The sequence below is a fragment of the Budorcas taxicolor genome, chromosome 1, assembly GCF_023091745.1.
Source record: "Budorcas taxicolor isolate Tak-1 chromosome 1, Takin1.1, whole genome shotgun sequence".
In the NCBI taxonomy this organism is placed as follows: Eukaryota; Metazoa; Chordata; class Mammalia; order Artiodactyla; family Bovidae; genus Budorcas; species Budorcas taxicolor.
In genome coordinates this window covers 11,162,089-11,189,014 of record NC_068910.1, presented here as the reverse complement: position 1 = coordinate 11,189,014, position 26,926 = coordinate 11,162,089, and the positions used below count along the sequence as shown (strand labels likewise).

Below are 26,926 nucleotides of genomic sequence, written 5' to 3'. Positions count from 1 at the left end.
TTTTTAATCTGGGAAGGGATAAGGCCACAGAGATTGAGAGAGACTGGAGGTAGACAGGAGCGGGGAGAATGCAGTAGGTGATTGCAACGAGAGGGGTGTTGGGCAGCACTCCTTAACAGCACTGGGTGTTGAGCTGTGCAGGGGCAGCGACAGCTGTTGGAGATTTCATCTGGTTACCGGCAGAGGTGTGGAAAAGGTGCTAGACTTAGAAGGTGCTCTGAGTTCAATTTTAGAAGTAAGTTTCTGTGGTACAGATGCGTAGAGCTATCTAATGAGAGTTTCAGGATTTGACTTAAAGTTGTAGGAACCTTTATGCCTAGGAGATCTGGTCCGGACATGGTCAAGATTGGCAGCCCAGTGCAGAGGCCAGGATTGGTCAGGGTCAGTCACTGTAGAGAAGCCCCGTGGTTGGCCATTCAGGCTTTTGTGTTCCTTTAGGAAGATTCTAGTTACTGTAATAGGAGCAACAGGCTTACCGACCACTTAGTATATGCCAGGCGCTTTCCAAGGAGGTTACATACATATACCCTCTCCTGCCCCCGCAGCAGCCCTGTGTGGCTAAGCTGATCGCCCACAGTCACACACAGTGCAGTAGTTTGGATTCTTCGGGGCAGCCTGGCTCCAGGGCACGTACCGTCTCCTGTGGAGTGCTGTGGGCGGAAGCTGCACTGTCAGGTGTTAGAGGAATACAGACTGAAGGAGTGGATCAGGGAGCAAGCTGAGGACCTGGAGGCCAGGAGGGAGGGATCAGACTTTCAAAAGTCTGCAGGTGGAATGAGTTTGAAGCCTGTGTGGATTGAGAAGTTTAGCCTTGGGGAAGCTGACTCTCTTCAGAGATGAGAAGCTAGTGCAGACAAATGTGAGGGTGGTTGTGTGTGGAGTGGGCATGAGAAAGGTGTGGTGGGGTAATAAGGACCTGGGCTGGACTGAGGTCAGAAACGGGAAGGCTGGCTTCTTCCTCACACTAGGGTTGAGTCAGGAAACACCCATGCTTGGCTGGAGAGGGCACCTGAGGGAGTGCACACCAGTTGATCTGCTCCCTGAACTGGAGAAGGGAGTGGGTTGGTTTATCTGCAGGGGTTTGGGGCTTTTGGGTAACCATGAAATTGACATAAGATGGAACCCAGAAGAGAAGAGCTTTGAAATTCTTTCTGTAGAATTTGTTAGTTTAAAACAGCCTGGCCCTGAATTCGTGTTTCTAAGCCCTGAAAGAGAGGTCTTAGGGAATTACAACAATACTCATTGATCTAAATGTGGCTGGAGTTGAGTCAGGATTCTAGCAAGATTGCCTCTTTCATTAAGTCATAATTTCTGGATCACTTTTTTGACCACTCAGTGGAAGCTTTGTTCTGTAGATAGGAAGGTGAGGGCCTTTGCAATTTACAAAGCAGGTACTGAAACCTGCAAGAATGCTCTTAAAATTGCTTCCTCAACTCTGTTTTGGGTTCAATCACAGGATTAGATTTTACCACAGCATTTTGGATAGATGTCGTGAGCTTCCGTTTCATGCTCCAGGTTTCAGATTTAAAAGTTAGAAAGTGAGCTTATGGTCATATCCATGTGTAACAAAATACATGTTAAAGCACTGGCCGTTAAATCCAGAGTATAAATGACTAAGTGCTGTGTTTGGAGGTTCTGGTAGATTTCTCCTTCCCGTTCATTTCCCTTTTTCTGTTGTGGTCACATAGATCGTCATGGCCTTCTGGGATGAAGAAATACAAAATTATTCTGCTACACGATTAAAGGTTGGGTTTGTAGGCTCCTGGAAGAATCTGGAATGGTGAATAGACTGGTTGACCTATTTTCTAGAATTGCTCTTGATTTTGGAGCTTTTTCTTAGTTCTCCTGAATCAGCCGAGCTTTGATGTTTTTAGAAATGAAGATTGATCTTCCTTAAATTTGCTGGATAACGGATGCCTGTGTGAACAGTTTACCCTTTTATTTACTCAATTGTGGGCCTTTAAAAGTTATGCCATCCTGAAACACTTAAAGTTTATATAAATTGCCCAAGTTCATACAACACATAATTGGCAGAGCCAGGATTCTAACCCTTGCTTGTTGGAGCCCAAAGCCTAGGCGTCTTTTCCTGTCATGTACTCTGAATACGGGGATGAGCGTGTGTATCATTCACTACGTGTTCACTTCTGAATCGAAAGTAGTACTATCTGGATGCGGAATAGCATGCATATCTTCTATTCCAGAGCCTAAGAAGCAGGGCCCTGGATACTCTTTTTTAATGTACTTGTTTTTAACTGTGGTACTTTACTGATGAATTGGAACTAATTTTGGCCACGGCCCTGAAAACATGCCCAGAAAAAGAGGTGCGAGAGTTTGTAATCTGGTGAACACTGTGAATTAGTTCCCTGAATTTTGACCCTTCTCTCCTTTCGCAGTTATTTGTATGAGCTGATGTACTTGGGGCCAGGAGCTTGTCCGTGCGTCAATTTTTTTTTAATGCCTCCAAGCGCTTTCAGTTCATTTCCAGTGGATAAATGCTCAGTAGCTGTTCACATGTAGGTGATGTATGGTGAGGCTGTTCAGCAAGGGTTGCAGGTCATCCTGGGTTCTGTTCACACACACACACAAACTCTGGTATGGAACGTACTTGTATAGGTATCAGGAATACTGGGTATTTAATGTTTTTCCCATATAGCTGCCAGAAATTGTTGAAAAGTCTCAATCAGTGGCCAAACAGCAAATCAAAAAGTCTCTAAATGGTGGCTCCAGTTATCAAAGGTTCATAGAGCAGAGCTGCTGTACTGATGGGAGCCTGGTTCGCACGACCGCTGATGAGCACCAGTGGCTGGATGAGTTGTGTACTTGGTTTTTAAGTGATTGGCATGAAGCAGAACTTTCAAACATGTTTAAAAAATACTTCTTCTGCTGTGGATGGGTTGTTCTGTCGTGACTTTCGTTAGGCTCTGGTTCCGTGAATCTTGTATTTTATTACTGCAGGAGTTAGGATCCTGTCGCTGCTGGCAATGCTCACAGTTGACGTTTGAGCAGCAGGATTAGTGATTGAATGTTGGGAACAGCTGCCATCCCTCAGAAAGCAGAGGTGTCTTTGTGTCCTCTCTTGGTTGAAGGGAAACGGTTTGGATTTTGGTGCAAAACTGAAATGCGGGAGATGCCAAAGTGTATCATTTCCAAAGCCCAGGGCACCTCGGGCCAAGCACTCCATTAGTCTTCTGGTATCTGCTTACCTTTGGTCATCTCCAAAGCCCAGGGCCCCAGGGCCAAGCACTTCATTAGTTTTCTGGTATCTTCTTACCTTTGGGAAGATCTCTTAAGAACGAAGTATGGACGGTTTCTCTCGCATACTAGGGGTTAATATGTGGCTTGTAACAGAAAATACAGTATCTTAGTGTTATATACATAGTAAAAGTCTATTTTGTTGGATATTCAGATCATGGGATGCTTGTGATAGCGGTGTCAGAGGTTTACCCACGGTTTATCTGTGATTAGAAGGTCGAGGACAAGGATTGAAAGGGCTTAGGAGCCAGTGTCACGGCTGTTACTTGTCTTGTTTTATTAAGCATTGCTTTCTAGATACCAGGTCGAAGCTTTTATTCCAGTACCTCAGCTGATTTCATTTGATTTGGTTGATGCAAGAGAGAGAGAAGAGCCTCTTTGGGTTTGTTATTAGTTAGAAACCTAGGATCTTGATGGCAGAGACTTCTGTGGAGTGTGTTATCCATTTCCTTGGAGAAGGGCTGCGTGCCGAGTACTGCCTTTGTGGGTGGCCAGCAGTCCTTGTCTGAGGGAGCGCTTGGCGCCTTGGGGGACGCGTGCGCGCCTGTCTCAGCCGACACTGACGAGTCACGCTGGCCCGTGAAGTCTGTGCTGAAACCTGATCACGTGCGCTCTGCTGCTGTTCCCACCGCTCCTCTGGGGAGCCGGGCAGAGGCTCCCGGTGTGGCCAGGGTGGCCCAGGGCTTGGTGTCTTGGCTAACGGACCTCATGCTTTCTTACCAGGAAGAGGAAGAGCAGGAGGAAGAAGATGACGACGAAGACGACGACGACACTGACGACCTGGACGAGCTGGACACGGATCAGCTGCTGGAGGCAGAGCTCGAGGAGGACGACACCAACGAGAACGCGGGGGAGGACGGGGACAACGACTTCTCGCCCTCGGACGAGGAGCTGGCAAACCTCCTGGAGGAGGGGGAGGACGCGGAGGACGAAGACTCAGACGCGGATGAGGAGGTGGAACTGATCCTGGGGGACAGTAAGTCTGGGGCTCACTGTGAGCCTGGGCACCTTCCCTGTGCCCACCCGGCCCCGAGGGCAGCCGCACTGGGGTTCTGCGCCCGGAACAAGTCGCCGCCCGGGCCCTTGAGGAAAAGTCCTTCCAGGTCTCTGTTCCGCCGTGTTCCTGGTGTGGCGTCTGTCACCAGCGGTCTCTCATCTCTCTAAAACAGGGGTTGGCACTTTCTGTAAAGTCTGGACAGTAAATCGTTCAGGTTTTGTGGGCCGTTCTCTACTCATCTCTGCTGCTGCTGCGTGAGAGCACCCAGAGACGAGGCGTAAGGTAACGATGTGGCTCTGTCCTAGTAAGTAGCTGATGGGCTTGGTTTGGCCCATGAGCTGGAGTTTGTTGACCTGTTTCAGAGGATTAGCCTTAGCCTGGAAGGCCGAAGTGCAGTTCTCCCGAGAGGTTAGAGCTGGGGTGTCGGTTGCAGCTGCTCACAGGGAGCTTGTTCCCTCTTCCCAAAGCTGTGGGAAATAAAAGCTGTCTTGCGCGTTGGAACGCCTGCTTCCTGCTCTTGCCTACTCCCTCCTAAAGGCTGGGGCACAAATGTTCTTTCTGGCTTGTTTAGTAAAAGTTTTAAAGAAACAGGCTCCAGTTTTTCTTGTCCTTCCCCCTTAGAACATGTCTGAAGTCAGACTGTGCCCCGAGTGCACTGATGGACCCTGAGGAGACCAGCTGCCAGTTCCCAGGGTCTGCAAGCCCTGCAGCTGCACCTGTTTCGAGAGGACATGTTTGGCAGCGTCACTGGGGACGTGTGTCACTGTGAACCCACTCGTGCTCGCCCGGTCCTGGTTCTTCCTGGTGCTGCCCTGCCTGACTGGGCGGAACCCTGTGACAGCCGCTACTTTCCACATAGCGCTCTGGCAGCATTCTCGCAGCCACGGCAGGCAGCAGGTAGCCAGTCACCACCTAGGCCATTGGGGGCCCAGTCCCTCATTCCCACATCCACGCTGCAAGTGCTCACTACAGTGCCGCACAGCACAGACCCAGAATGTCTGCATCGCCACCATCAACCGTGCTGGTCCAGACCCAACACGTGCAGGCCTCTTCAGAGTAGATGTTTGGTCTTTATAGTCACTGGTGTTTGGTGCTGGTGGTGAAAGGAGTGTGTATGTAGGTGTGAGGGCTGTGTGTGTTTGTCTCTGGGTGAGTCTCCTATATTCCACAGTGACCAGAATCTGTTTTCTGTGGGATCTTACGCATCTGGCTCTTAGGACTGAAGGCAGTTGACTGAAAGGAGAATGTCTTTCTTACATGAAGTCTTCTCGGCCAAGTTATATTTTGAGGATGCTTTCTGGGCCTGGGAGGGTGTGCTTTGTATCTGTCTGCCCATCTACTGTTTGCCAACTTCCACTTTTTCGTACTTAGAGGTTGAGGTGATTCAGTGAAGGAGGACTTCTCTTCCCTAGCGATGATCAGAGTGCTAGATAAGAGGGACTAAGGAGCAAGGGAAAAATGACAATATTGATGGGAATAAAAAGGAAAGCTTTACTGAGCTTGTTACCTGTGACACATGGGCACAAATTTGTTTCCCTTCAGTTAAAACTAGGTAGGTCAGGGGAACAGCTGGTACCCCTGACTGACCTAAGAGTATCACTAATCTTTTTCCATTTTTAGTTAATGTAACATTTTTATTTGGTCTGTAAAATTCCTGCTTCTTTTAGCCTTTTACTGTTCCTTCTAGGAAATTCCTTCTTTCAAGTCCAAGAGGTAATCTGGAAAACCCTGAGTTGATGAGAGAATGTTACTTTAACTTGTTGATAACATGAAAGTGTCATTACAGATGACAGGCTGGGCTCTAGAATTGTGGTGATGTCGAGATGGCTTGTACAAAGTGTGTACTCTACCCTTTCTGTTCGGAGGCTGAGAAAAGGGTAAGGAAGGTAGAGAAAGGAGTCCTGTCACCTGACCACGAGTCGGGGAGATCGGTGCCTGATCCCTGAAGGCTGTCAGACCTTGTACCTGAGAGTTACTCGCTTAAAGAAGGCTGTGTTCTCCTCATCCAGCTGCACTTAGGCCTTACATGTGACACACTATTGGCTGGAGACATATAAATACGTTTTTAGAGAAGGATACAGTTAACATCACCATCCGCAGTTGCTAGATCTTAAAACTAATCAAGGGATGGGACTTCCCTGGTGACCCAGAGGTAGGGCTCTGTACTTCCAATGCAGGGGTGTGAGTTCAATCCCAGGTCAGGAAGCTAAGACCCCACATGCCTTGTGGCCAAAAAATCAAACTATAAACAGAAACAATATTGTAATAAATTCAATAAAGACTTTTAAAATGCTCCACACTTAAAAAAAAAAAAACTGATCAAGGGTTCATTATAAAACTTAGGATTATCATCATTCACATTTTGCTCCGTTAGGTCCCCCCGCCCCCGCCACCCCAGCCTTGTATATTATAAATGCACATTTATTACTGTTAAAATTTTCAAAAATGACACTGCATTTTTGGGTGAATTGCACACAGATAGTTTCTCTGATTGTTCAAGTGACATATATACTAGTGTCTCAGATGGTAGTTCTTCAGAATATAGTTCTGATTCAGACAGCATGGATGTTAGACCAACAAAGAGAAAAATCCTTAGTGACTTGACTCTGAGAGAGAAGGTGAACCTGACACTCCCAGTACTGGATGTATAGGTGTGCTTCCCTGGTGGCTCAGGACGGGTAAGAAGCTGCCCGCGGTGCGGGAGACCCAGGTTTGATCCTTGAGTGAGGAAGGTCCTGAAGGGAATGGCAGCCCACTTCAGTATTCTTGTCTGGAAAACCCCATGGACAGAGGAACCTGGTGGGCTACAATCCATGGAGTTGGAGAGTCAGACATGACTGAGCAGCTAACACACACACAGGTTTAACTATCCTGAAAGGTATTAGTGAAATAAATAATTTTTGGACAGCCAAACTAAAAATCGCCAGCTACAGGCGTCAAGTTTCTGCAAAAATTTCCTGGTCAGTAATGAGTTAAGATTCTTAATAGCTCTGCAGCTGGTGGTTAAGATAGCTTCAGCTTCAGGGTCTGGCACTGTGGGTTCACAGATCACACAGGGGGGCTCCCCTAAGGTCTGCCATGGGCCCAGGACACAGTGCTGTCCTTCGGCACCCTTCTCTGCTGACATCTTCTGGAGCTGTGGCAGCAAGCAAGCCACGGAGGCGTAGTTTGTGGTTTAGCCGTGTCTGATAGTAGTCTGATCTCTGTCCTGTCTTCCCCACTCCTCACCAGTGAAGTCAGGCCGTCTTGTGCCCTGTCAGACCCAGGAACACTGGTTTTCCCAGCCATTACTTTTGCTTACCTTCAGGATTTCATTTTATCACAGCCACACTTTTCTCCATTTTACTTTGTCCAGTTCAGTTGTCCTCCTAAAGGAGACTGTAGCGAGTGAAGGTTTGGGGACATGCCCTTCTCTCAGCTGTCCCCAGAGGAGGCTCTAAGGTGCCTGGCAAAGGGCCACTGAGGGGTTCTTTGGAATCAGCGGCTGTCCCTCTCCTCTTGGGAATCCCAGGGCCTGTGGGCATTTGCAGGGCTCCAGCTCAGGACCTGTTGACCTACTTCCCTGAAAACCTTGTTAAAAATTGTCTCACAGCTTCCTGAGCTGTGAGCAATCCAACTGGGCACGAAGACCTTTTCTCTACCTTCACTCAGTAAATATTAGAGCTAGGCACTGTCACACAGTCTGTCTATGTAATTTTGAGGGTTCTTTCTGTTACTACCTACGTTCACCTGTTCCTTGAGCCTTCCAGAGGTGTTCGTGTGGTCTGTTCACTGCCCGGTAGGCAGATGGTCAAGCAGAGGGCCAGACACAGTGCCACCTGTCAGGTGTCACACCTGCTCCCTGCTGGTCTAGCTGCTAGGCACCCCTTCTCTGATATTGCTGCTTACTCTGGCCTGTATCTTTTTGGAAATACGTTCCCTGCAGATTCTATTTAGAAATGCCTATGAATCCTAGGTTGCCTACCTATGTCTTTATTAAATCTGAGAACAGAGTGGCGGAGTTGAACGGAAATGTCATCCTTGACTGGGATCAGCCTGCCTTTTTTAGGGGTCCTGGGGCCTTGGCAGCCTCTGCCCGGGGACTCCAGAGGCCAAAGGACCCCTTGGCCTCACTCACTCACCCGCTTTCTGCCCCACCCCTTTGTAGCCTCTTGAAGCACCACGGGTAAGAGCTTCAGAGGGCGCGTGCCTGTCTCTCTAGGGCTTGAGTTTCAGGCAGGAGGAAGCTCTAGGAAGCAAGATGGCACCACAGAGCCAGGTTTTTTGAAAGGGAAGCAAGAGACCCCAGGGGTAACCACCACTGCCAAAATAGTATAGTCTCCAGAGCCAGCTCCAAGGAGATAATTGGAGTGTTTTCTTCTTTCTGGAACCTGGTAATGAACCTTGTTCAGGCATAAATGTGTATGCAGGTGCTTTATTCCTGGAAGCCTGGTGTGTAATCTAGTCTCTCCTCTCCTTACCTTTCAGCTGACAGCTCTGACAACTCTGATTTGGAAGATGACATCATCTTATCTCTAAACGAGTGAGGAGTCAGCACGACGTGGAAAAGATTCTCGGCAAGAGAGAAACTGAGTCAGATTAATTCAGAACATCTTCCGTTCCCTTTCTCCCAGGGCTGTCTTAAGGAACTGCATGCCCTGGCCCTGCATTCAGAGAATTATGGTTTAGAGTCTCACTGGAATCTGAGAGTCCTTCTAAGAACAGTGACAACCACAAAAAGACAACAGGGGTTAGGCCCTATTCTGCTTTCCCCTTCTCCTAGGATGGACATATCTTTCCTCAAGGGAAAAAAACAAAAAACAAAAAACATGTCTCTGGGGTTATTTCACAATATATTTTCTTTGTATAATGTTCTTTACTTAAAGAACAAGAAATAGTTTTTTATAAAACTTTAAAAAGAAAAAAAAAAAAGGCATTTATAACTGAGGGTATGAACTTATATCCACCAGGTCTCTGTCCCTGCACTTCATTTTCTATGAAAGAAAATGATGTCTAAAGAACAATATAGAGGCATTTTTACACACATATTTAAATGAAAAGGAAAATCGTGGTTTCTTAAATTGATAAGGATTAAGAATATTTTATTATAAATATAATATATGATTTTTTAACCTGTTTTGTTGCCTCATATGCCGTCAGGTTAATTTGTTTTCCTTCGTGCCAGAGGTGGGGAAGAGGCGCTGCTTGTTTGCTGAGTAAATGCCTAGGTTCACCCACCTTCACGGCTTGGGGGCAGCAAGGTCATTGTGGATATTGGTTTTGTGGAGTTGAGGGAACTTAGGATATAAGTTCACTCCCTCTATTTTTCTTTGTGATTCAGTTTTTCAAAAATCTTTTTTTCTTCCTTTCTCCCCAATGTGGAAATTACAAATCAAAGGCCTTTTTTCTTTAATGTAAAGTGTATTTATTTAAAAAAAAATACAAAATAAAACTACAAGTCTGTCTTTGCTTGTTATGGCCTTTCCCTGTTCTCTTTCACTGAAGTGGGGTGGGGTCCCTTACCTTGCAGCTCTAGCCCAGGCAACAGAGAAGATGCCTCCCAGAGGCAGCCCGAGACGGGGTGCGAGCACGCTCTGCTCAAAGCACTCTGGGGAGAAAAGCAGCCTCGTCAGCATCTAGCCCTGGTCTACTGGCGCGGGGCAGAGGGGGTCCTCAAGACACCACCCACTGTGTGCCCCCCCCCACCCCCAGACACCCCCCCCCCCGCCCCCCACTGAGTATCCTGGGCTCTGAAGCGGGAAGGCAGCTCCGGGGTATCAGTGTGGGGGAGCTGGAGTGTTAGGGGCCCCTCCTGGGACATTGTGAGCCATGAGCTGACGACCTAAGGAGTGAAAGCATGGTGGCCATCACTGTTACTGTTTTCTTAAGAGGAGGACAAGAGGAGACCCTGGCAGTTTGGGGGCAGTGGAAGCTGGGTTAGCAGGCACTTCACTGGCTTCTACAGCTGGCCTTGTAGTCAGACTGTTCCCACCAAGTAAAGTACCAAATGCTCTTAACCTCCACTCATCCTCCTCATCCCCTTCTTTCCCACAAGAAGTAGAAGACCCTAGTCTCTCTCCGAGTTTACTCAGTTTCTGTTGTAGGCATTTGTTAACTGAAGAGATTTTTCTCCATTTGCTGAGAGAAGAGGACAAATCTGTGAAGTAAACAAGACGAGACTGCTAAACCCCGCTGGGCTTCGGAGCACCACAGAGCTCACACACACTGAAGGGGACCTGTGTCGCCAGGCACCTTGTAATCCTCTGGAAGGCAGAGGTCTCAGCTCCTAATTTGCTTCATGCCTCAGCTGAAATGGATTGCTAACACCTAACCAGTAGACTAGTCTGACTGCTGGTGCGTTACAGGAAAAAAAGGCTAAAAGTCAAGAAGCTCTAAAAGCACTGCTCTTCTAGTCATTAACTCAACCGAGCCCCAGTCTCCCCGAGCTCTGCCAGCAGCCCTTGGGAGCACCCACCCACGGGTCTCTGGGGTGGAGAGGGGGGCCTGCAGCAAGAAAGCAGAATCCTGGTCGACCTGACAACACACCCTTAGGGAAGCGCCCCAGGAGGCAAAGGGAACATCAGCCCTCCTCTTTATCTGCCAAGGCCGAGGACCTCAGTCCCTCAGGAAACATGCAGAAGGCACCAAACCACCATGAGGCAAATCTCGCCTTCTCTTGGTTTCTGCCTTTAAGCCACACCTCAGGTAGGAACCCATGGGGATGGCGGAGGGAGGGGAGACACACACACATACTTACGACTGACTCGCTTCGCTGTGGCAGAAGCCGCCACAGCACTGTAAAGCAATTACCCTCCAACTGAAAAGATGAAAGCGGAAAAAGAGTCGAGGCAGAGAAATGAGCACAACGCAGAAAAACTCTAGTTCAACTTGGGGTGAGAGCTCCTATCCCTGGACAAGGGCGAACAAGGCACGGGTCCCAGTGTCCTCTCCAACCAGACTTCCTAGCAGGCTTCTGTTTGGGGAAAGCCAGGCAGTGCTCTGGGTCCTGACCACCTACTCTACGGAAGAACAGCCCAAAGACACTTGGGGCAGCAAAGCGGCTCTGGCCTGTGATCTGGGCATTTGTCCCGACTTCACCTGCTTTAACCCTGAAGACTCGGTGGTAAAGAACGTGCCTGCCAATGCACGAGATCCCTGGGTCGGGAAGATCCCCCGGAGGGTGGCATGGCTACCCATTCCAGTATTCTTGCCTGGGAAATCCCAGGGACAGAGGAGCCTGGAAGGCTACAGTCCATGGGGTCGCACAGAGTCGGACACGACTGAGTAAACACCACCGCCTGTTCTAAGTACGACGAGGCCACTCCGGCTTCCAGTGCTTCCCACTGCCTGGGATGGTGCAGCTGTGGTCTGCATCCCACACTGCTTTGCTCAGATACCTGGCAGATGTGGCTGAAACTCAAGCACAAACACACACATTCAACACTTCCAGTGTTGCACATTATGAACGCGCTTGTTCACTAGCAACAGCTGAAGCCCAGGGAGCAGTGCTTCCCCAGGCACCTTCCTTCCCGTTTAAATCTCTAAGGTCTCAGAAAGTCACCTTTCACTGCTCTTGTGGAGAGGCCTGTATTCTCCATGAGGTCCACACTGAGCCCCAGCCTCCATCTCACCAATTTTCAAAACACCTGCCCTGTCTCGTGGCAGCTAGGGTAGTGGACCAAACCTAGAGAGGGGACAGCGCGTCACCAGAACCCTCGGTTCCTGGTCACCGGGGGCTCATTTCCCTTACTGGAGCGTCTCTTCCCCCTCAGCCTTGACAGTGATGCTTTTGGACCATCTAAACTGCCACAAACATTCTGAAAAAGTGTTTGGGCTGTTCTGTGGTGGCCACTGCTGTGTGACTGATGTCCCTCCCTGGTCCCTGACACTGCTGGCTTCGTCTGCCACGCTGGCCATGCTGCCTGTAGAGACACGTGGTCAGAGAGCTCAGGGCTGTTTGCAAGCCGTCTTCCCCTCCCCAGCCTGCACGGGTTTTGCCCGACACCTCAGCAACTGTGACACGTCCCCAGAGAGGAACCCCATTTTCCAGTGGTCTGCACCTCAGCAGTATCAGGGCAGGAGGCCCTGGGCACCAGCGCCCACCTTGCACCTGAGAAAGAAAGTTATGTCGGTTTACAAGAGCATCTTCCTAACCCACTGTCCTCCACCAAAAACTCTTCAGGCCAGAGGTCCCATGTCCCTCACTCTGCTCCAGTGCCCGGGCAGAGGCCCACACCAGCCCTGAACAATTGTAAGAAAAGCCAGGATTCACAAGCACTGGGAAAAGTTCAGGGATTAACCAAGGAAAGTGGCCTCCCACCCTCCACTCCAACGTCGGACCACCAGTGCCCCTGGGAGTCCGAAGGAGCGCTGTCTCCACCTGGGTATCCCCAGGCTGCTGCATTAAGCGGGGAAGGGAGGCTAACGAGAGGAGGAAGCTGGGCACATCCAGGCACCAAGACCCCAATATTGCACTGCTCCTCCCATGACTACCACACCACGACGGCGAAGGTCTACCCGCTTTCAAAAACGCCTGCAAACTAGGTGCTTTCTTCAACCTGACGGACACAGATTGTTCACGGCAGGAAAACAAGAAAGACACCACCACAGTGGCTAGCTAGACTTAGGCTTAACCCCTTCCTGTGCAGTGGGCTCTGTGGAGGCTGCATGGCAGGGTCTGAAATGAAACCCACTTGCTCTCAGACCAAATTAGAAACTCCTGTGAATGGAGCCCCACCACAGCCCCAAGAGCTGGGGACTGACAAGCACCAGTGCAGCAGGGCTGGGAGACACACAGGCAGTGGGAAGATGCCAGAAGGCACCTATCTGTGTGCAGGCAGCGGGGGACAGTCTTCCATCCTTCGAGAAAATCATGTGATTAAACCAGGACTCTGAACAGGATTAAAAATCCATCCTCTGACAAAGGCTTTACTGACAATTTTCCATACAGTTAGTCAAAAAATAAAAAAATACAGAGCACAGCAGACAGTATTTCATACACTAGAAGCCGACACGACAGGAGTCCCTTCTCATTACGGTAAAAAAAACCAAAAAAACCCAAACCTAAGAACTTAGTTTTTGGTGGGGAGATAGGACTTTGGTCCCCTACCAAATGAAATGGAGTAACCCAGCAGAGAATTCAAATCAAGGGTGTACGACGGGCCAGGGGGTGCAGGGCAGCGGTGGTCAGACTTTAAAATAACTGCTTGACAGACAGGCTGGCGCAGCCAGGCTTGGGCTAGGCCGAGTCTCTCACTATGACTATCACCATATGCTCCTCCTCTAGCTTGCCCAGTGTCCTCAGCGCTGACTGGAGGTACTGCTGTGAGAAGTCACAGGGCGGGAAGGCGTAGAGCATGCCTGTGCTGTCTCTGCCCTTGGATCCACCCACTGGCAGGCTGATCACCCCTGCAGCCTGCTTCTGTTTCAAGTAGGAGACCAGGTTCCTGAGAAGCCGCCTCTGTAGGCCAGGCTCCACCGCAGGCATCCCCTCAGAGCCAGGCCCACTGGGGGTCGCCTGCGTGGCCAGGAGCACTGCGTAGCCATTGGGGCTCCCCTGCTTGATGCGCCGTGTGACCTCATCGAGCTTGGGTTGGTCCAGGCGAAGGCGCTGGGCAATCTTCAGCTGGGTCAGCTTACTTCCGGAAGTATGGTCTTTGAGGAGACTGCTGATCACCCCCTGGTCCCCCTCTAGGATGTGCATAGATGTCGGGAAGCAGCTGTTTTTCAACACCAGAAGCCCGTTCCACCCCAGCTGCAGCGTCTGGGCATACTCTGAAAGATTCTTGAGCTTTTTGGTCTCGTGTTTTGGCTCTTCCAGAGGCCTGGGCTCGGCCTCAGTGGTCCGATGATTGCGCTCGCTCTCTCGGGTCTTCTTCCCGTGGGAAGAGTCGGGAGCCTCGTGGTGGTGGTGGTGGCTCCGCTCCTCCGCCCCGTGTCGGCTGTTGCTGAGGGAATTGCTGCCGGACTCCTTGGTCCCTTCACTGGAATGGTTTTCCTTGCGGCTACGCTCCGGGGTGCGGTCGGAGCCTCGGTCCGCAGGCTGCCCACCACCCTTGGTCCTGCTCCGTTCCTCGTAAGGGGAGTGGGTGGCCCTTCCGCGATCACTGGAGAGGCTCCGGCGCTTCCGCCTGTCCTCCCAGGCCTTGGGCAGGCCCCGGTCCCCATCTCCCCAGCGCTCACCACTCCGGCTGCGCACTGAGCGGCTGTAGCCCTCGAGGCTGTTTCTGCGGTCAGAGCTTTTACTGGGGCTGGTCCAGTCCCCTTCCAAAAAGGTCCGCTCTCGATCTGAGTACAGGAGGTGCGGAGGGGTCCTGTCCCGCACCCGCAGGTCGGCATCCAGGTTCCGGTGCCGGGTATACCCGTCGGGGAGTAGCTCATAGTGCACAGGGAGCGGGGAGGGCTGGTACTGCTGGGGATACCGAGTCTCCTCTGCTTTGGCAAAATCCACGCGCAGCCTCCGGTCCGGACCCCCCAAGGGAAAGCCCCTCATTTTAGCACAGGCGGCCTGGGCTGCGTCCAAGCTCTCGTACTGGATGTAGGCAAAGCTATCTCCCTTGACATGATCAATGGTCCGAATGCTCCCAAAACGGTCAAACTCCCGGGCCAGAGCCGCCAGTGAGGTGTTAGGTCCCAAGCCACCCACCCAGAGGCGCGTAGTGGGGTTGGCCTTGCCGTACCCTATCTTAATGGGATTGCGGCCTATCACCCGACCCGACATGCCCACCTTGGCCCGGTGGGCCATGTCTAGGTTCTGGAACTTGAGGAAGGCATACGCACCGCCCTGCCCACGGGCGGGTCTCTTGATCACCACCTCCTCAATGATGCCGTACTTCTCGAAAGCCCGTCGCAGCTCCACCTCTGACACGCTGTGGTCCAAATTCCCAATGAAGAGGTTGCGCGTGGCCCGCTGGTCGTCCTCGGGCATCAGGTCCTCCTCGCACACGGCCGGGTAGCCGTAGGGTCGCCCGCGGTCGTCGTACAGCCCGTAGTAGTCCAAGGCCCGTTCGCGGGATAGGCCTACGGCGGCGGCAGCCGCCGCCGCATCTAGAGCAAAGGCTGCGGCAGCGTGGCGGGCGCGGGGCTCCCGCAGCGGAGGGGCGGCAACCGGGGACAGCGAACGCTGCTTGTACTGGTAGCCGCCGTGCAGCGGGAGGTAGCCGAGCGGGTCTGCGGGCGCGGGCGGGCCCGGGGGCGGAGTGGAGGCGGCGGCGCTGCTGCTGCTGCTTCGCCTGCTGCTCCCGCCGCCGCCGCCGCCGCCGCCGCCTCGCAGGTACACGGGCTCCACCTTGAGCGGACGGTCGTAGAGCAGTAGCTGGCGGGCCAAGGCGTGCTGGCGGGCCTCACGCGCGTCCTGCGGGTGCCGGAAGTTCACGTAGGCCACGCGGCCCAGCTCAGGCGTGTGCGACAGGCGCAGGCTGATCTCGCCGAAGCGCTTGAATTGGTGGAAGAGCCGATCTTCGAGGTGCTCGGCAGGCAGCGCGGGGCTCAGGCTGCTGATGAGCAGCGTCTTGTACTCGGGTGCAGCCGCTGAGGAGCCGGGACCCGTGGGCTCGGCCCCGGGCGGCGGCGGAGGTGGCGGTAGTGGAGATGCGCGGGGCGACGCGCCCGAAGCGCCTGGGTCCCCTGAGGCCTTGCCGCCGCGTCCCCCGCCGCCGGCGCCCGAACCCGAGGAGCGGCCGCTGCTCGCACGGTGATTCGCGTCCCCGGCGCCTCGGCCGTCGCGATGCCCACCGCCGCTGCCCCCGCTACCGCGAGGTTTGTCGCGGGCCCGCGTTGGAACGGGGTGCTTGGCGCCGCCCGAGGCCTTGTGCGCCGCCCGCCGCCCGCCCGCCTCTGCCTCCCGTTCGCGCTCCCGCGGCCGTTTGGCCGATGATGACGAGCCGCGCCCGCTCGGGCTGGAGTCTCGCTCGCTCTGCCTCTTCATGGCGCCGGCGCGGCTGGCGGGCGGGCGGCCCGCAGGCCCCTCACAGCGGCGGCGGCGGCGGCCGAGGAGGCAGCGCCCCCGGCGCCGCCATCTTGGACAAAAGGACTCGGCGCGGCGACGGGGCGGGGCGGGAGCTGCGCTGAGGGCCGGGGCGCCGCGATATCAGGCTGCGCCGGCCGACCACGTGACCCCATGGAGGGCGGGGCGAGGGCAGCGCCGGGCGTGCGTCATCGGGCTGCGCCGCCCCATACCACATGACCCTGTGGCTAGCTGGCGAGAACGCCCGCACTGTGAGCTCTGGCGCCACCTTGTGGATGGCGTGGCCGAGGCCCGGGGCTCCACAGAAACTGGAGCTCTGGAGACAGAAGCCTCTGTCTCCTGGTTAGAGGCCTCACAGGCGTGGGTGTGCCAGGCCTTAAACTTTATAGTATACTCCCCCAATCCCAGGACTAAGTTTGGGTGACCACCTCTAAGCCCTTCCTTGGCATCTACTGACTGGGTCCGGCATTAACGACCTGAAACCACACCCCGTATCTCGAGTATCCCCTGCGTTCATGTTCACTTGTGGCAGCCGCCCGAAAGGCCTTGAGAACCACGGCTATGCACTCAGACGGTGAGACCTGTTGGGTCCCTGGCTGGGCACAGAAATCCAAAACCTGTGGTTTCTAGGGTGGACTTCCCTGGTGGCTCAGACGGTAAAGCGTCTGTCTACAATGCAGGAGACCTGGGTTCGATCCCTGGGTCGGGAAGATCCGCTGGAGAAGGAAATGGCAATCCACTCCAGTGCTATTGCCTGCAAAATCCCATGACAGAGGAGCCTGATAGGTTACAGTCCATGGGGTCACAAAGAGTCGGACACGACTGAGAGACTTCACTTTCTAGGGTGGGAACAGGCTCCGCTTGGGCATTCGAGTACACAGAGGGCTGTAAGGGCAGGGTCACGGAGCCAAGGGCGAAGAGAAGGCTGAACCCAGCGGCTACCGTTTGCCATGCTTACCTCTCCCTGGCCAGTGCTCTCGTATCCACCTCCATGGTGGTGACATGAAGGAGAAATCCTGTGCAGGTGCCAAGCCCCCTCAGGGAAACTTTCATTTTCCATGGAGAGTTAACCAGAGGCTTCACAAGACCTGACCCAACTTAAGCCACAGAAACCGAGGCGTGGGGAAGAGCGCATGCGCGTCTTCTGCCCTCCCACGACCAGAAGCCTTTGCGAGGAGCGCCTGCAGCAGCTAACGCAGGTGCACTAGAGTAACGTCTTACAAGAAACACCTGTTAACGTTCCAGGTCTCCTAGGCGGCTTCCAGGAGTTAACCCTTTTAAAGATAACATTGGGGATCACCCTCAGGTAGCAGTTGGGCTGTCCTCCCTGTTTGGTGTAGCCTGGAGGACACAGAGGCCACCAGAACTCAGCTGCTGGTTCTAGCCATGCAGTTTCCCAACACCTTTCAGGGGCTCAGAAAACTTTGCTTGTCTGATCATAACAGCCCATCTAATTCCTCCAAATAGGGAACACTTGGCTTAACAAGTGCATTCTTACTTTTCTCAGACATGAAAACTGTGGGCCTGCTGCTCACAGCCATTAGTGAACCCCACAGCCGGCTGAGGGCCCTTTACGTTGGCAAACTGAATTTAGGAACTGCACAAATGACGTGACCCGAGGTCAGAGCATGCACGCAGTTTCTTAGTCCTCCCCTTGTGGTGGTCTCTGAGGGCAGGAGGAGCAGTCCACTGAGTCACAGTTCATGCTGGTCACTGGGTTTCCTGTGCACCAACCCCAAAAAGACCAACTAAAAAACCAGACTCCAGGGACACCCTTTCAGGACTTCAACTGTTAGGCCTATCTTGGGTAAACAAAGGCAAAAGACAGCCTCTCACTGGCTCTTTGTAAAAACCAGCTCCTGCCAATCCTGCAAAATCCCAACTAGGTACCAGAGGCTTAGGGTTGACACTGGACCACAAACTGAGTTTAGCAAGCAGATGGCCAGATCTGGACAGTGGCTGATGGAGGTAGCCAGGCCGAGTATCTTCAGAATGTGACAGTACTGAACATACTCAGTTACTGAAGTCATCACTGCAGAAAACTGCATTAAACCCATCTTGCTTGCAACCCAGCCCCCTCTCGAGATAGTCCCTGTGGGCTGGGGGTTATCAAGCCCCATCTCCTCCCTGAGAACCTCTCCACTCTTGCACAGCCCGGCAGGCCCCATGTCCTGTCCTGGCATCCCAGCACTGCCTGGTGGTTGAGAGACAAATGTGAATATACCTGAAAACTCTTTGTAAACCGGAAAGCATAAACCGGTGAAATCTTCATCATGGGTAAAGCCCTATTTCAGTATTCACTTTAATTCTTCAAGGACAGCTAGAAATTTTCTTCCTTTAATAAAAAAATCCCAGACATACTTTGAAGTCCTAGAGTAAATGGGCAACAGAACAAAGTGAATCTCCCCCAAGGGGACGCTGTACACCCAGCATCATCAGGAAAGCTCCAGGCTTCAGACCTGACTTTGTCAGGAGCCTGCCTAAAAAATAAATTACAAAAAGGCTGTTTGGGGTAGACACAAATGAAGTATTTTCTCCCTCAGGAGCAGCAGGGGTCGAGCCGACTACAAATCAGTCCGTGAACTAGCTGCCTTGGGAGCATATTTAGGCATCAGTTCATTAATCTTCCGGATGTAGTCAGACTTTTCCGCACAGCCTTTGCACGTCTCCCCCCAGTCATCCAGGATCTTCTTCAGCTCTTTAACTCGGAGCTTCTTCAGGTCCACTGTGCTCAGGTCAATCTGTTTGTCTGGAGGAGAGAGCAGAGAGAATAACCAGCTGGGTGGGAGCAACTGCGGACCCCAACAGTCCTTGCACAGCCCAACTGTCACCTGAAACAAGCAGGCCTATTGACTGTAGGGGGAGAGGTGCATGCAGGTGTCAGTGCCCAGTGCCCCCAGGACGGGGACTGGCCCAGGCCCCGTCACCAGGAAGGCGGGTCTCACGCTGGCATGATACACCCCAGACATGCAGTGCCAGCAGGGACAGATGGAGGCCATGTGCTCCTTACAGAAGGAACCTTCTAGGAGGAATATGGCGCCCACTCCAAGTGCCTTTTACTAAACAGTCACGGTAGAGCTCGTGGCACTGGAGAAGGAGAGTTCTAGGGTGACAGAGCAGACAGATCCCCTAGCCTCAGTTTCCCAACACAGACCCTGGTCGGGCTCTTGAATTAGGAGCTTACTCTCCATGACCACCTGTGATCACAGAGAGACCTTGTGCCAGAAACACTGAACTAGGATCACTCTCAGAAGACCAGTCATCCTTGACACAACGGGCTAAGACGCAGCCCTTGGACACTCAATTCATGGTAAAACATGCTGGTGCTGTTTCAGTTTTATGGAAGAGAACAACTCTTCTGGCCCCGATTCTTTCTGAAGACCTGAACTGTTTTTCCCACTGGAAACTTCTTCAGCAAAAGAGGTGCTGTGTACCCATAACCTTACACTTTCCTGTTGGGACACAGCTGTTCTTTTCAAAATAGTCAAAGTCACTCAGCCTTCAGTGTGCAGTCAGGACAAGCTTATCAAAGCCAAGTCAGACGACATCCCTTCTCTGCTCAAATCCCAACATTCTCATCTTCCCTCAGACTAAAACCCAAATCTTTACCAACATGCAAGGCCCTCCATGACCTGCCCACCCACTGGGCATGGCACTGCCTGCCTTTGCATCTGCCTGTGTCCTCTGCCTGAAATGCTCTTCCCTTAGCTGTGCCAGTGGCTAATCCCCCACTTCCTTTTCAAAGTCTGTTGAAATGTCACCTCCTGGGCTTCCCTGATAGCTCGGTTGGTAAAGAAGCCACCTGAAACGCAGGAGACCCCAGTTCGACTCCTGGGTCGGGAAGATCTCCTGGAGCAATGTGGGAGACCTGGGTTTGATCCCTGGGTTGGGAAGAGCCCCTGGAGAAGGGAAAGGCTACCCACTCCAGGATTGTGGCCTGGAGAATTCCGTGGACTGTACAGTCCATGGGGTGGTAAAGCGTCAGACACGACTGAGCGACTTGCACTTTCACTGAGGCGGATTCTGACCTCCATCCACCAGGATGCAAAGTTGAGTCTGTGCCCTTGCCCATTTACCACCACCAACCTTGCTACATAACTCACTCATGAAGACGCTAGTTTATCACCTGCCTACTCCAGCTAGAAAGTACACTCCATTAATGCCTGAGCACAGAGAGGGTTCAGTGTTGGTTAAATAATACCACACTCACCATACTTTAGTTCACAGATCTGACTGTCTTTCTTCTTGAGCTTCTCACAGATCTTCTCCACAGGGATGTGGTGGGAAAGGGGCTTGGACACCTCGTTGATGATCTTGGTGGCTGCATCCTCTGTGGCCCCAAGGTAGTAGCACTGTGGCAAGAAAGGACAATGGCCTTCAGGAGGCGCCCCTTGAGAGCTATCTCCTCCAAGGCACATGGATATCTCAAAACATCTTCTGTCTCTGCCAGGACCTCATTTTCCCACGCCCTGCCTGTACTGGCAGTCAGATTCAGCATAAACCCCAGGCTCTTAGTACACACTTGGTCCCAGAACTGACAGCCACCAGATGAATTTAAAATGCACCAAGGTTCAAACCTTTAAACAGAAAGACAAACCAGAGACTGCCAGGGAAGCTGAGGCTACCAAAACTATTGTTTCATGAGGGCTCTTGTACTTAATTCAGCCCTAGCCTCCCCTGTGCCCATTCCATCATCATCATCGGTCCTCACTCATGCCAAGATTGCTCTGGCCTCTGGGCACTCACATTGGCTGTTCCCTCTGACTGTAATGTTCTTTCCCCCTCCATGATGATGACCCTGTCTCAGAAAAATTCTTGACTACTAAGTTAGTGCCCACCCTCTCTACCATACCCTCCTGGTCCATTTTCTGCACAACTTGCATCCCACTGCCATCATTTGCCTGTCACTGCTCTCCCCTGATATTTCCGGTGTCCAGTACACAGTAGGTGCTTAATCAACACTAAGAGGATAACATCCCAACAGCCGAATACAGAAAGCACTTCAGACCCACATTAGTTCACTGACAGAACAGCTGGCCTCCTCCATAGACAAGTGGGCGGGGTCTTGTACCTCCAGGCCTAGGAAGTGGATTCTTAAAACGCTGGCCAGGAACAGCCTGGGGAGGGCCAAACAGCTACTTACCAACCGATTCTCTTTGCCTCTTGCTTCACGGCAGAACTTTATAAGTTCTTTTTCAATAGAGGCTGGAGAGAATGTGACATCTCTGTCTTTGAGGTCCTGGTAAAACCTTCCCAGATAAGAAATACAAACTGAAAAAGACAAGGAAGATGCTCCAGTCATCACCAAGTTGCAGGCCAATTCACCAGGCGGGAACTCCAGCAGCAATCTTAATAGGAGACACGGAGAAAAGGGGAGTTTTTCTACCACCGGATTTTCTCGGGTGCCCACAGGTAGACAGAACCGTGCTCCGGGTTGCTGGGTCCCCGAGTACACCCAGGGGATGCGGGAAACGAGCATCACCTAATGACCCACAAACAGCTCCTCCCTGCTATTTCCATAAAGTTTAAACTCAAATTGAACACGTGTCCTTGAGATAGGCTCACTGTGACCTCATAAATGGACAAACTAGAGGCCGAAGAGAAAAAAACGATGCAAACGCTATTCATTTCCAAACGCAACACCGAACCCCAACGTGAATCTTTGCAACCCTATCATATCACACCAGGCGCGGTGCCCACGGGCGGCCCTCAGGATTCCCCACCTTAGCCAGAACCGCTCCCAGGAGCTTCTGCCCAGTGATGGTAAAGGACCAAAATTCCGGCGTTATCTCAGTTTCAGGCCAAACTGTCTGTACGATCTAGTCCTAACTTCCTCGTCAGACCAATGTTTTTTAGGCCTAGGAAATGTTTTCTGGACCCGGCGTTGGTCCCTCCTCTGGCCGACCCCACTGGGGCCGGCCGCCCCCGCCCGCATTAGCCCCGGCCTCTCAGCCTTTCGGTGGTTTGGATGAGTTCAGCGCCGCCGCCAGGCCGGCCACAGCGCTCGGACCACCAACTCCGCCTTACCTTCGCAGTCACCCGGTCGCAGCGCCCGGCTGGCCGGCAGCACGCTCAGAGCCAGCGCCACGGCCAGCCCGTGGGTGGCCCACATCCTCCACAACCCGCCGCCTCTGCCGCCTTCGCCGGACTGAACCGCGCCCGCCGTGCGGCGCAGCCCCCAGGTCCCGGCCGCGCGCCGTGGCTCCCTATTGGCTGGCGCCCCCCACGCTCTCCCACACACCGTTCCCCCATTGGTCCACGCTCCTCGGAGCCCCGAAGAGCGGCTCCACGCTACCCTTCCTCATTGGCTGATGGCATCGCCCGCCCTCCGCCCTAGACAGTTGTCGACCGCTGATTGAACCGGGGCTGCTCGCAGGAAGAGGCCGCAGAGGCGGCGGAAGCAGCTCTGTCGCCATCTTTGGTAGGGGCAGGGGCTGAGGCCGAGGCGGAGCCCCATCAGGCTGGAGTGGAATTCGGCCGCTGTCCCGCGCCTGCTCAGATGCTCTGTGTACCCTCTGTTCTGGGCCCCAGGTCTTCCCGAAGAACCCTACGGACTTCCCCGCTGTGGTCCCGACTCGTGGTGCACGTCAGGGTCTCTGTGGTCAGCCGCAACCCAACAGGCAGGGAGGGCGGCCGGCCGCAGGCAAGGCTCCAAAGAGGTTTCTTTCTTTTTTCTTAAGGGACCAGGTGGGCTGGGGAACCAGCCTTTGGGGAACCGGTGACGAGAGTCCAGAGATTGCCCCGACAGGTAGACAGGAGGACCTAGTCGGGGCGGACAGATGTCGGGTAAGAGGGGCTCCCCTCCAGGCTGCCTTCCCAGAGCTCAGAGGGGCGCCCGGGCCAGGACTGGTTGCCTGGCTTTGAGTTCGGAACCATCCCGCTTTACTGGGGAGATTGGCGGCTTCAGAGGTTTGTCCCCCACGCCAGGAAGACCTCTTCTTCCCCCTTTTACTCACAAGCCTCGGGAGCCTGGCCGAGGTGGCTGGTTTTCTCTCTTGCTTTCCAGCTGAGCGCTCTGCGCCCTCGGCTGCCCTCCTTTCCGGTGCAAGTCTTGGCTCCCTGTGCTTGAAGGCCGGACGTGGGAAAGGTTGGCTCTGTGCTCAGGACGGAAAAGAGATTTTTATGGGGCTAAAAGGGCTTGGAGCCCAGCGACAAGGGTTGGAGGCGGGCACTTGGCGGCTGCTCCCATTCAGTGAATTCAGTGGGTCAGTATCAGGTATTCATCTTTAATTCACATAACAGCAGTCAAGGGAGTGGGGAAGGGGGGAAGTCAAGTGGCAGATATTTACATCTAAAATTCACATTACTTGCTGGATTGAGAACATGCTACCACAATATATACAGTAAAATACTTTTTTGGGACACTAGTACAAATTTTTTTTTTCTTTTAACTTTGCTTTCTGATACAGGTAAGACCATTAAGTCACTTCTTATTTTAAACATAAATACACAAAAGAAATGGTTAGAAGTTTTCTTATTTTAAATAAGCACAGAATGCCAGAGGTTAAAAACACATTTATAGGGCTGAATACCAATTGGACAGCACACTCTATACATTTTTTGCTCAAATTCCTGTACAAATACACAGCATTCAAATAGGTATTTACAAATAAGCTTGAAAGAATGAAAATCAGTATTTCACAATCTTTTCAGAGAATTCTCATCTCTGGCCTCCCACTTCCCTTCAGACTGGCTGATTCTCCAAGGAAAGGAATTTGGAATATGTCCTTTTCATTGAATTTGGGAAAATGGAGAGGGAAAAGACAAACCTGGCTCACCCTGTAAAGGCAAGACCAAACAAACCCACACTCCCCTCTCTACCCTCTCACACCACCAGGTGGCGAAGGAAGATGTTCTTACAGGAGGACTGCCTTGTCCAGGGGTTGAGGTTCAGGAGTGCCCTAAAATCTAAATATGAACTATCTAAGAAATCCAAAGCTAGTCCCCGACTGTTACACTTGGGAACACAGATGGTTCAGGCCTGCCTGGACTGACCCACTCTGCTTGGAGTCACCCTTCAAGTATCAGAAAGGACCCACACTGGTGATAGAACACTCCTAGACGCCCTGAAGGTAACGTGGCCCCCCATCTCAGCTCATAAGTTACTTGCTGGCATTCCTGTTAAACAAGTTGGCATTTGTTGACAAGTGAAAGACACCCTAACCAGGGAAGTCAGATGGGCCAGTGGAAGAGGAACTAACGGAAAACGTACCTGCTCAACGAGGAGAAGGCAGCCTTGTGACTGTCAAGTTGTGAACTCAAGCAAATAAATGTTATGTAGACTTTTAAAAGTAACTTAGAAGCACCCTGGTAAAATACTATTGCCACCCCACCCTATTCCCCCAACTAATAAGCCAAGAGGAAAATCAGTGCCCTGACCTGAAAGTTTCCTATAAAGACACCACTGCCTTCTGCCCAACAGACTGGGGAGGCTGGAAAAACTGCCCTCCTGCTCACTCTGAACCCTGAGTGGTGGTCCCATGGGCCTGGAGCTGGGATCCTGCACTTGGCTACTGGGAGGGGTGTGGCTTTCTGCTTCTAGGAGGGGAAGTCCCCCTCCCTGCCAACTGCGCCTTTTACCCAGGAGCTTGCTGAACCTGATTGCAAGTCCTCAGGCCTTTGGAGCCTGGCTGGGCAGCCACCCCGCTGCTCAGAGGTAGTGCTGAAAATCCCTGATTCAGGAGCTGGAGGACAGGCACGCTGGCCGAAAGCTCAGAGGATTTCCGGCCCTGCCACACCCCAGCCTCACTCTATCAGCTTGTCTCTCAACACATGGCTGCCCGGGCCCTGGGGAGGAAGGTGGTAAGGGCAGTCCCTCTGGCTCCAACCCCCACTCACGCTCCAGAGGCTAGGAGACAACCACTGCAGATCCATGCACCAGGGGGCTCCTGCAGGGCATGGGGTATGTTAGGGGTGGAGGGGAGCGAAAGGTCAGAAACAGAAACGATGGAGGGGAAATCCAAGGTAGAGGCGGCGGCGGGGCTGGCCTGCGGAAGCCTGGCAGTAGGCCTGGGGCATGCAGTTAGGCTGTCACGTGCCTGTGCCGGCAGGTTGGCCTCGCCAGCCCCAGGGGCACACTCCTGGATGGAAGAGCAGGCATTTGTGCAAAATGGCTGGTAGCCCCCTTGTCCACCTGTGACATAGTCCACGTGGTCCTTGCAATCCCTGAATACAACCATGAGCTCTTCTGTCTACGCAGCAAAGGAAGAGGTCCCTAGTGCAATTTCCATTCTGTGCATTGCTGCCCTGGAGGGAGGCCCTGGGCTCCTGCCCCAGGGGCCCCGCGAAGCTGCGAAGCGGTTCTGTGGTGCAGTATCTCCATCTAGCTCCATGTGGTCTGAAACTGCAGGAGGAAGACAGCATCTACTGCACAAAGGAAAGAGGAAAACCCATAGAAATGGAAATGTAGAAAACGAAATAAAAAGAGAAGCCACAACCCTTCATGCTGCTGTGGCCTCTGCACATGGCAACACACGAGTTCACGGCAGTAGAACGTAGACTCGGGCGGTTCTCTCCTGAGTGCCAGGCCTCTCGGGCTCCCTGCGGGGGGACTTGCTTTTCTGACCCGGAGTGGTTGGACAAGCCGCTCACTGAGGGTGGTGTCCCAGCTGCCTACCTGCCCCTCACTGTTCCCCTCGGCTGTGCTCCCAGGCCATGCGTGCCTGTTCTTCCTTGGTGCTCCCGGGAGGCAGCGAGGCCTTGCGATGCAGGCCCCGAGGCCTCTCGGCCTCCTCTCGCAGCAGCACACCCTCGTCGTGCTCCAGGGCCGGCAGGCGGGGGTGGTAGGGCTTGGGTGGCAGCGCGGGCGGGTCCATGGGGTCCTGAGGGATGACACATCCCGGGGCCGAGTGGCTTCGGCACGGCTGGGCCTTGATGGAGTCCAGGACAGCGGACTCGGAGAGGCTGTAGTGGACGGGGAGGTAAGGTGTGTCAAGGTCTTCATCAGCGTTCCAGGCTTGGCTCGGCATGGAGTCCATGGTGTCGGTTCGGGGAGGGGCCTCCGAGGAGTGCCCAAAGTTACTCTCACTTAGGGAAGACACGCCGCTGCTGGCACTGCCAGACAGCGTAGAGTTGCTGCCATCCAGGCCTGACTGGGGGCTGGTCGGGGAGGCTGGGATAGGGTGCAGGGGCGACTGTGAAAGAAAAGGAAGAAGTGTGAAAATCGCTCTTTCCAGACAGGCTGACATGCCCGCCCCGTGCCGAGAAGGCCCAGAGCCTCCTGTATTAATGAGCTTTAAAATTCTCATCAGCAGCATATTTCTTGTTTCGCCATCAGCAAGCCCTTGCCTTCCCCCTGGCCCCAGCAAGCGTATGGAGCCCCAGAATCACCTGCATTTCTGTGGCCCGCAAATGGCCCTGCCTTTGTGCCCTGTGAAGCTAGGTCCCAGGCTTCTGGCTGTGGCCCTAGGGGCACAGACAGAAGGGGCCGGGTCGGCAGGCCCGTCGAGGAGGGCAGAAAGAACCCTAGAGGGCCATGGACCAGATGAGTGCCTTCTGCTGCTAAAATCTGTGACAGTCTTCTCCAATTTGCAGAAAAATTAATGAGTTTCACATAGAGGTTTGGTATCTGATGCTTCTTGTTTTGAGTGGACTCCAGTTTAAAGTGCTCTATGACCTCCCACAGTTAACATTTCCTCACGTTGTGAACTGTGGTGTGTTGATATCTACCCTTGGCTTCTCACTGCTCTTGGCTCACACACTGGGTACCGTATGTTGCTGTCTGCAGGACCCTC

At 53.0% G+C, this 26,926-nt stretch overlaps 4 protein-coding genes across 5 annotated transcripts in view; 1 reads left to right on the top strand and 3 right to left on the bottom strand.

The window, feature by feature from the left end:
• Positions 1-9,637, top strand: part of DCAF1 (DDB1 and CUL4 associated factor 1) — an 82,042-nt gene extending 72,405 nt beyond the window's left edge. For both annotated transcript variants that reach the window (XM_052643724.1, XM_052643716.1), the window contains 2 exons: positions 3,976-4,228; positions 8,717-9,637. In XM_052643724.1, the coding sequence (XP_052499684.1) occupies positions 3,976-4,228; positions 8,717-8,775 (312 nt within the window). In that variant the 3' untranslated portion in view covers positions 8,776-9,637. The remainder of the gene's footprint in view (positions 1-3,975; positions 4,229-8,716) is intronic.
• A 3,483-nt stretch (positions 9,638-13,120) lies between these two features.
• On the bottom strand, positions 13,121-16,154 carry RBM15B (RNA binding motif protein 15B). Its single transcript, XM_052643737.1, has one exon. The coding sequence runs from the start codon at positions 16,152-16,154 to the stop codon at positions 13,467-13,469; it is 2,688 nt and encodes an 895-aa protein (XP_052499697.1). The 3' UTR covers positions 13,121-13,466.
• Positions 16,155-18,508: 2,354 nt separating this feature from the next.
• On the bottom strand, positions 18,509-22,344 carry MANF (mesencephalic astrocyte derived neurotrophic factor). Its single transcript, XM_052643749.1, has 4 exons — positions 22,221-22,344; positions 21,337-21,464; positions 20,404-20,545; positions 18,509-18,942 (listed from the first exon to the last, which is right to left on the bottom strand). Exons 1-4 carry the CDS (start codon positions 22,303-22,305, stop codon positions 18,758-18,760), a joined length of 540 nt encoding a protein of 179 aa, XP_052499709.1. The 5' UTR covers positions 22,306-22,344; the 3' UTR covers positions 18,509-18,757.
• Positions 22,345-25,816: 3,472 nt separating this feature from the next.
• The window catches only part of DOCK3 (dedicator of cytokinesis 3), a 285,077-nt gene continuing 283,967 nt past the window's right edge, over positions 25,817-26,926 (bottom strand). Inside the window, exon 54 of the mRNA XM_052637625.1 lies at positions 25,817-26,326. Coding sequence (XP_052493585.1) covers positions 25,817-26,326 — 510 coding nt within the window. The remainder of the gene's footprint in view (positions 26,327-26,926) is intronic.

Bases quoted from the DNA above. Each gene is read 5' to 3' on its own strand.
- MANF (XM_052643749.1), bottom strand. From the start codon at position 22,305: ATGTGGGCCACCCACGGGCTGGCCGTGGCGCTGGCTCTGAGCGTGCTG. The intron at 20,546-21,336 runs GTAAGTAGCTGT...TTCTTGCCACAG, and splicing joins GAGGCAAAGAGAATCGGTTG to TGCTACTACCTTGGGGCCAC. The intron at 18,943-20,403 runs GTGAGTGTGGTA...TCTCTCCTCCAG, and splicing joins GATCTGTGAACTAAAGTATG to ACAAACAGATTGACCTGAGC.
- RBM15B (XM_052643737.1), bottom strand. From the start codon at position 16,154: ATGAAGAGGCAGAGCGAGCGAGACTCCAGCCCGAGCGGGCGCGGCTCG.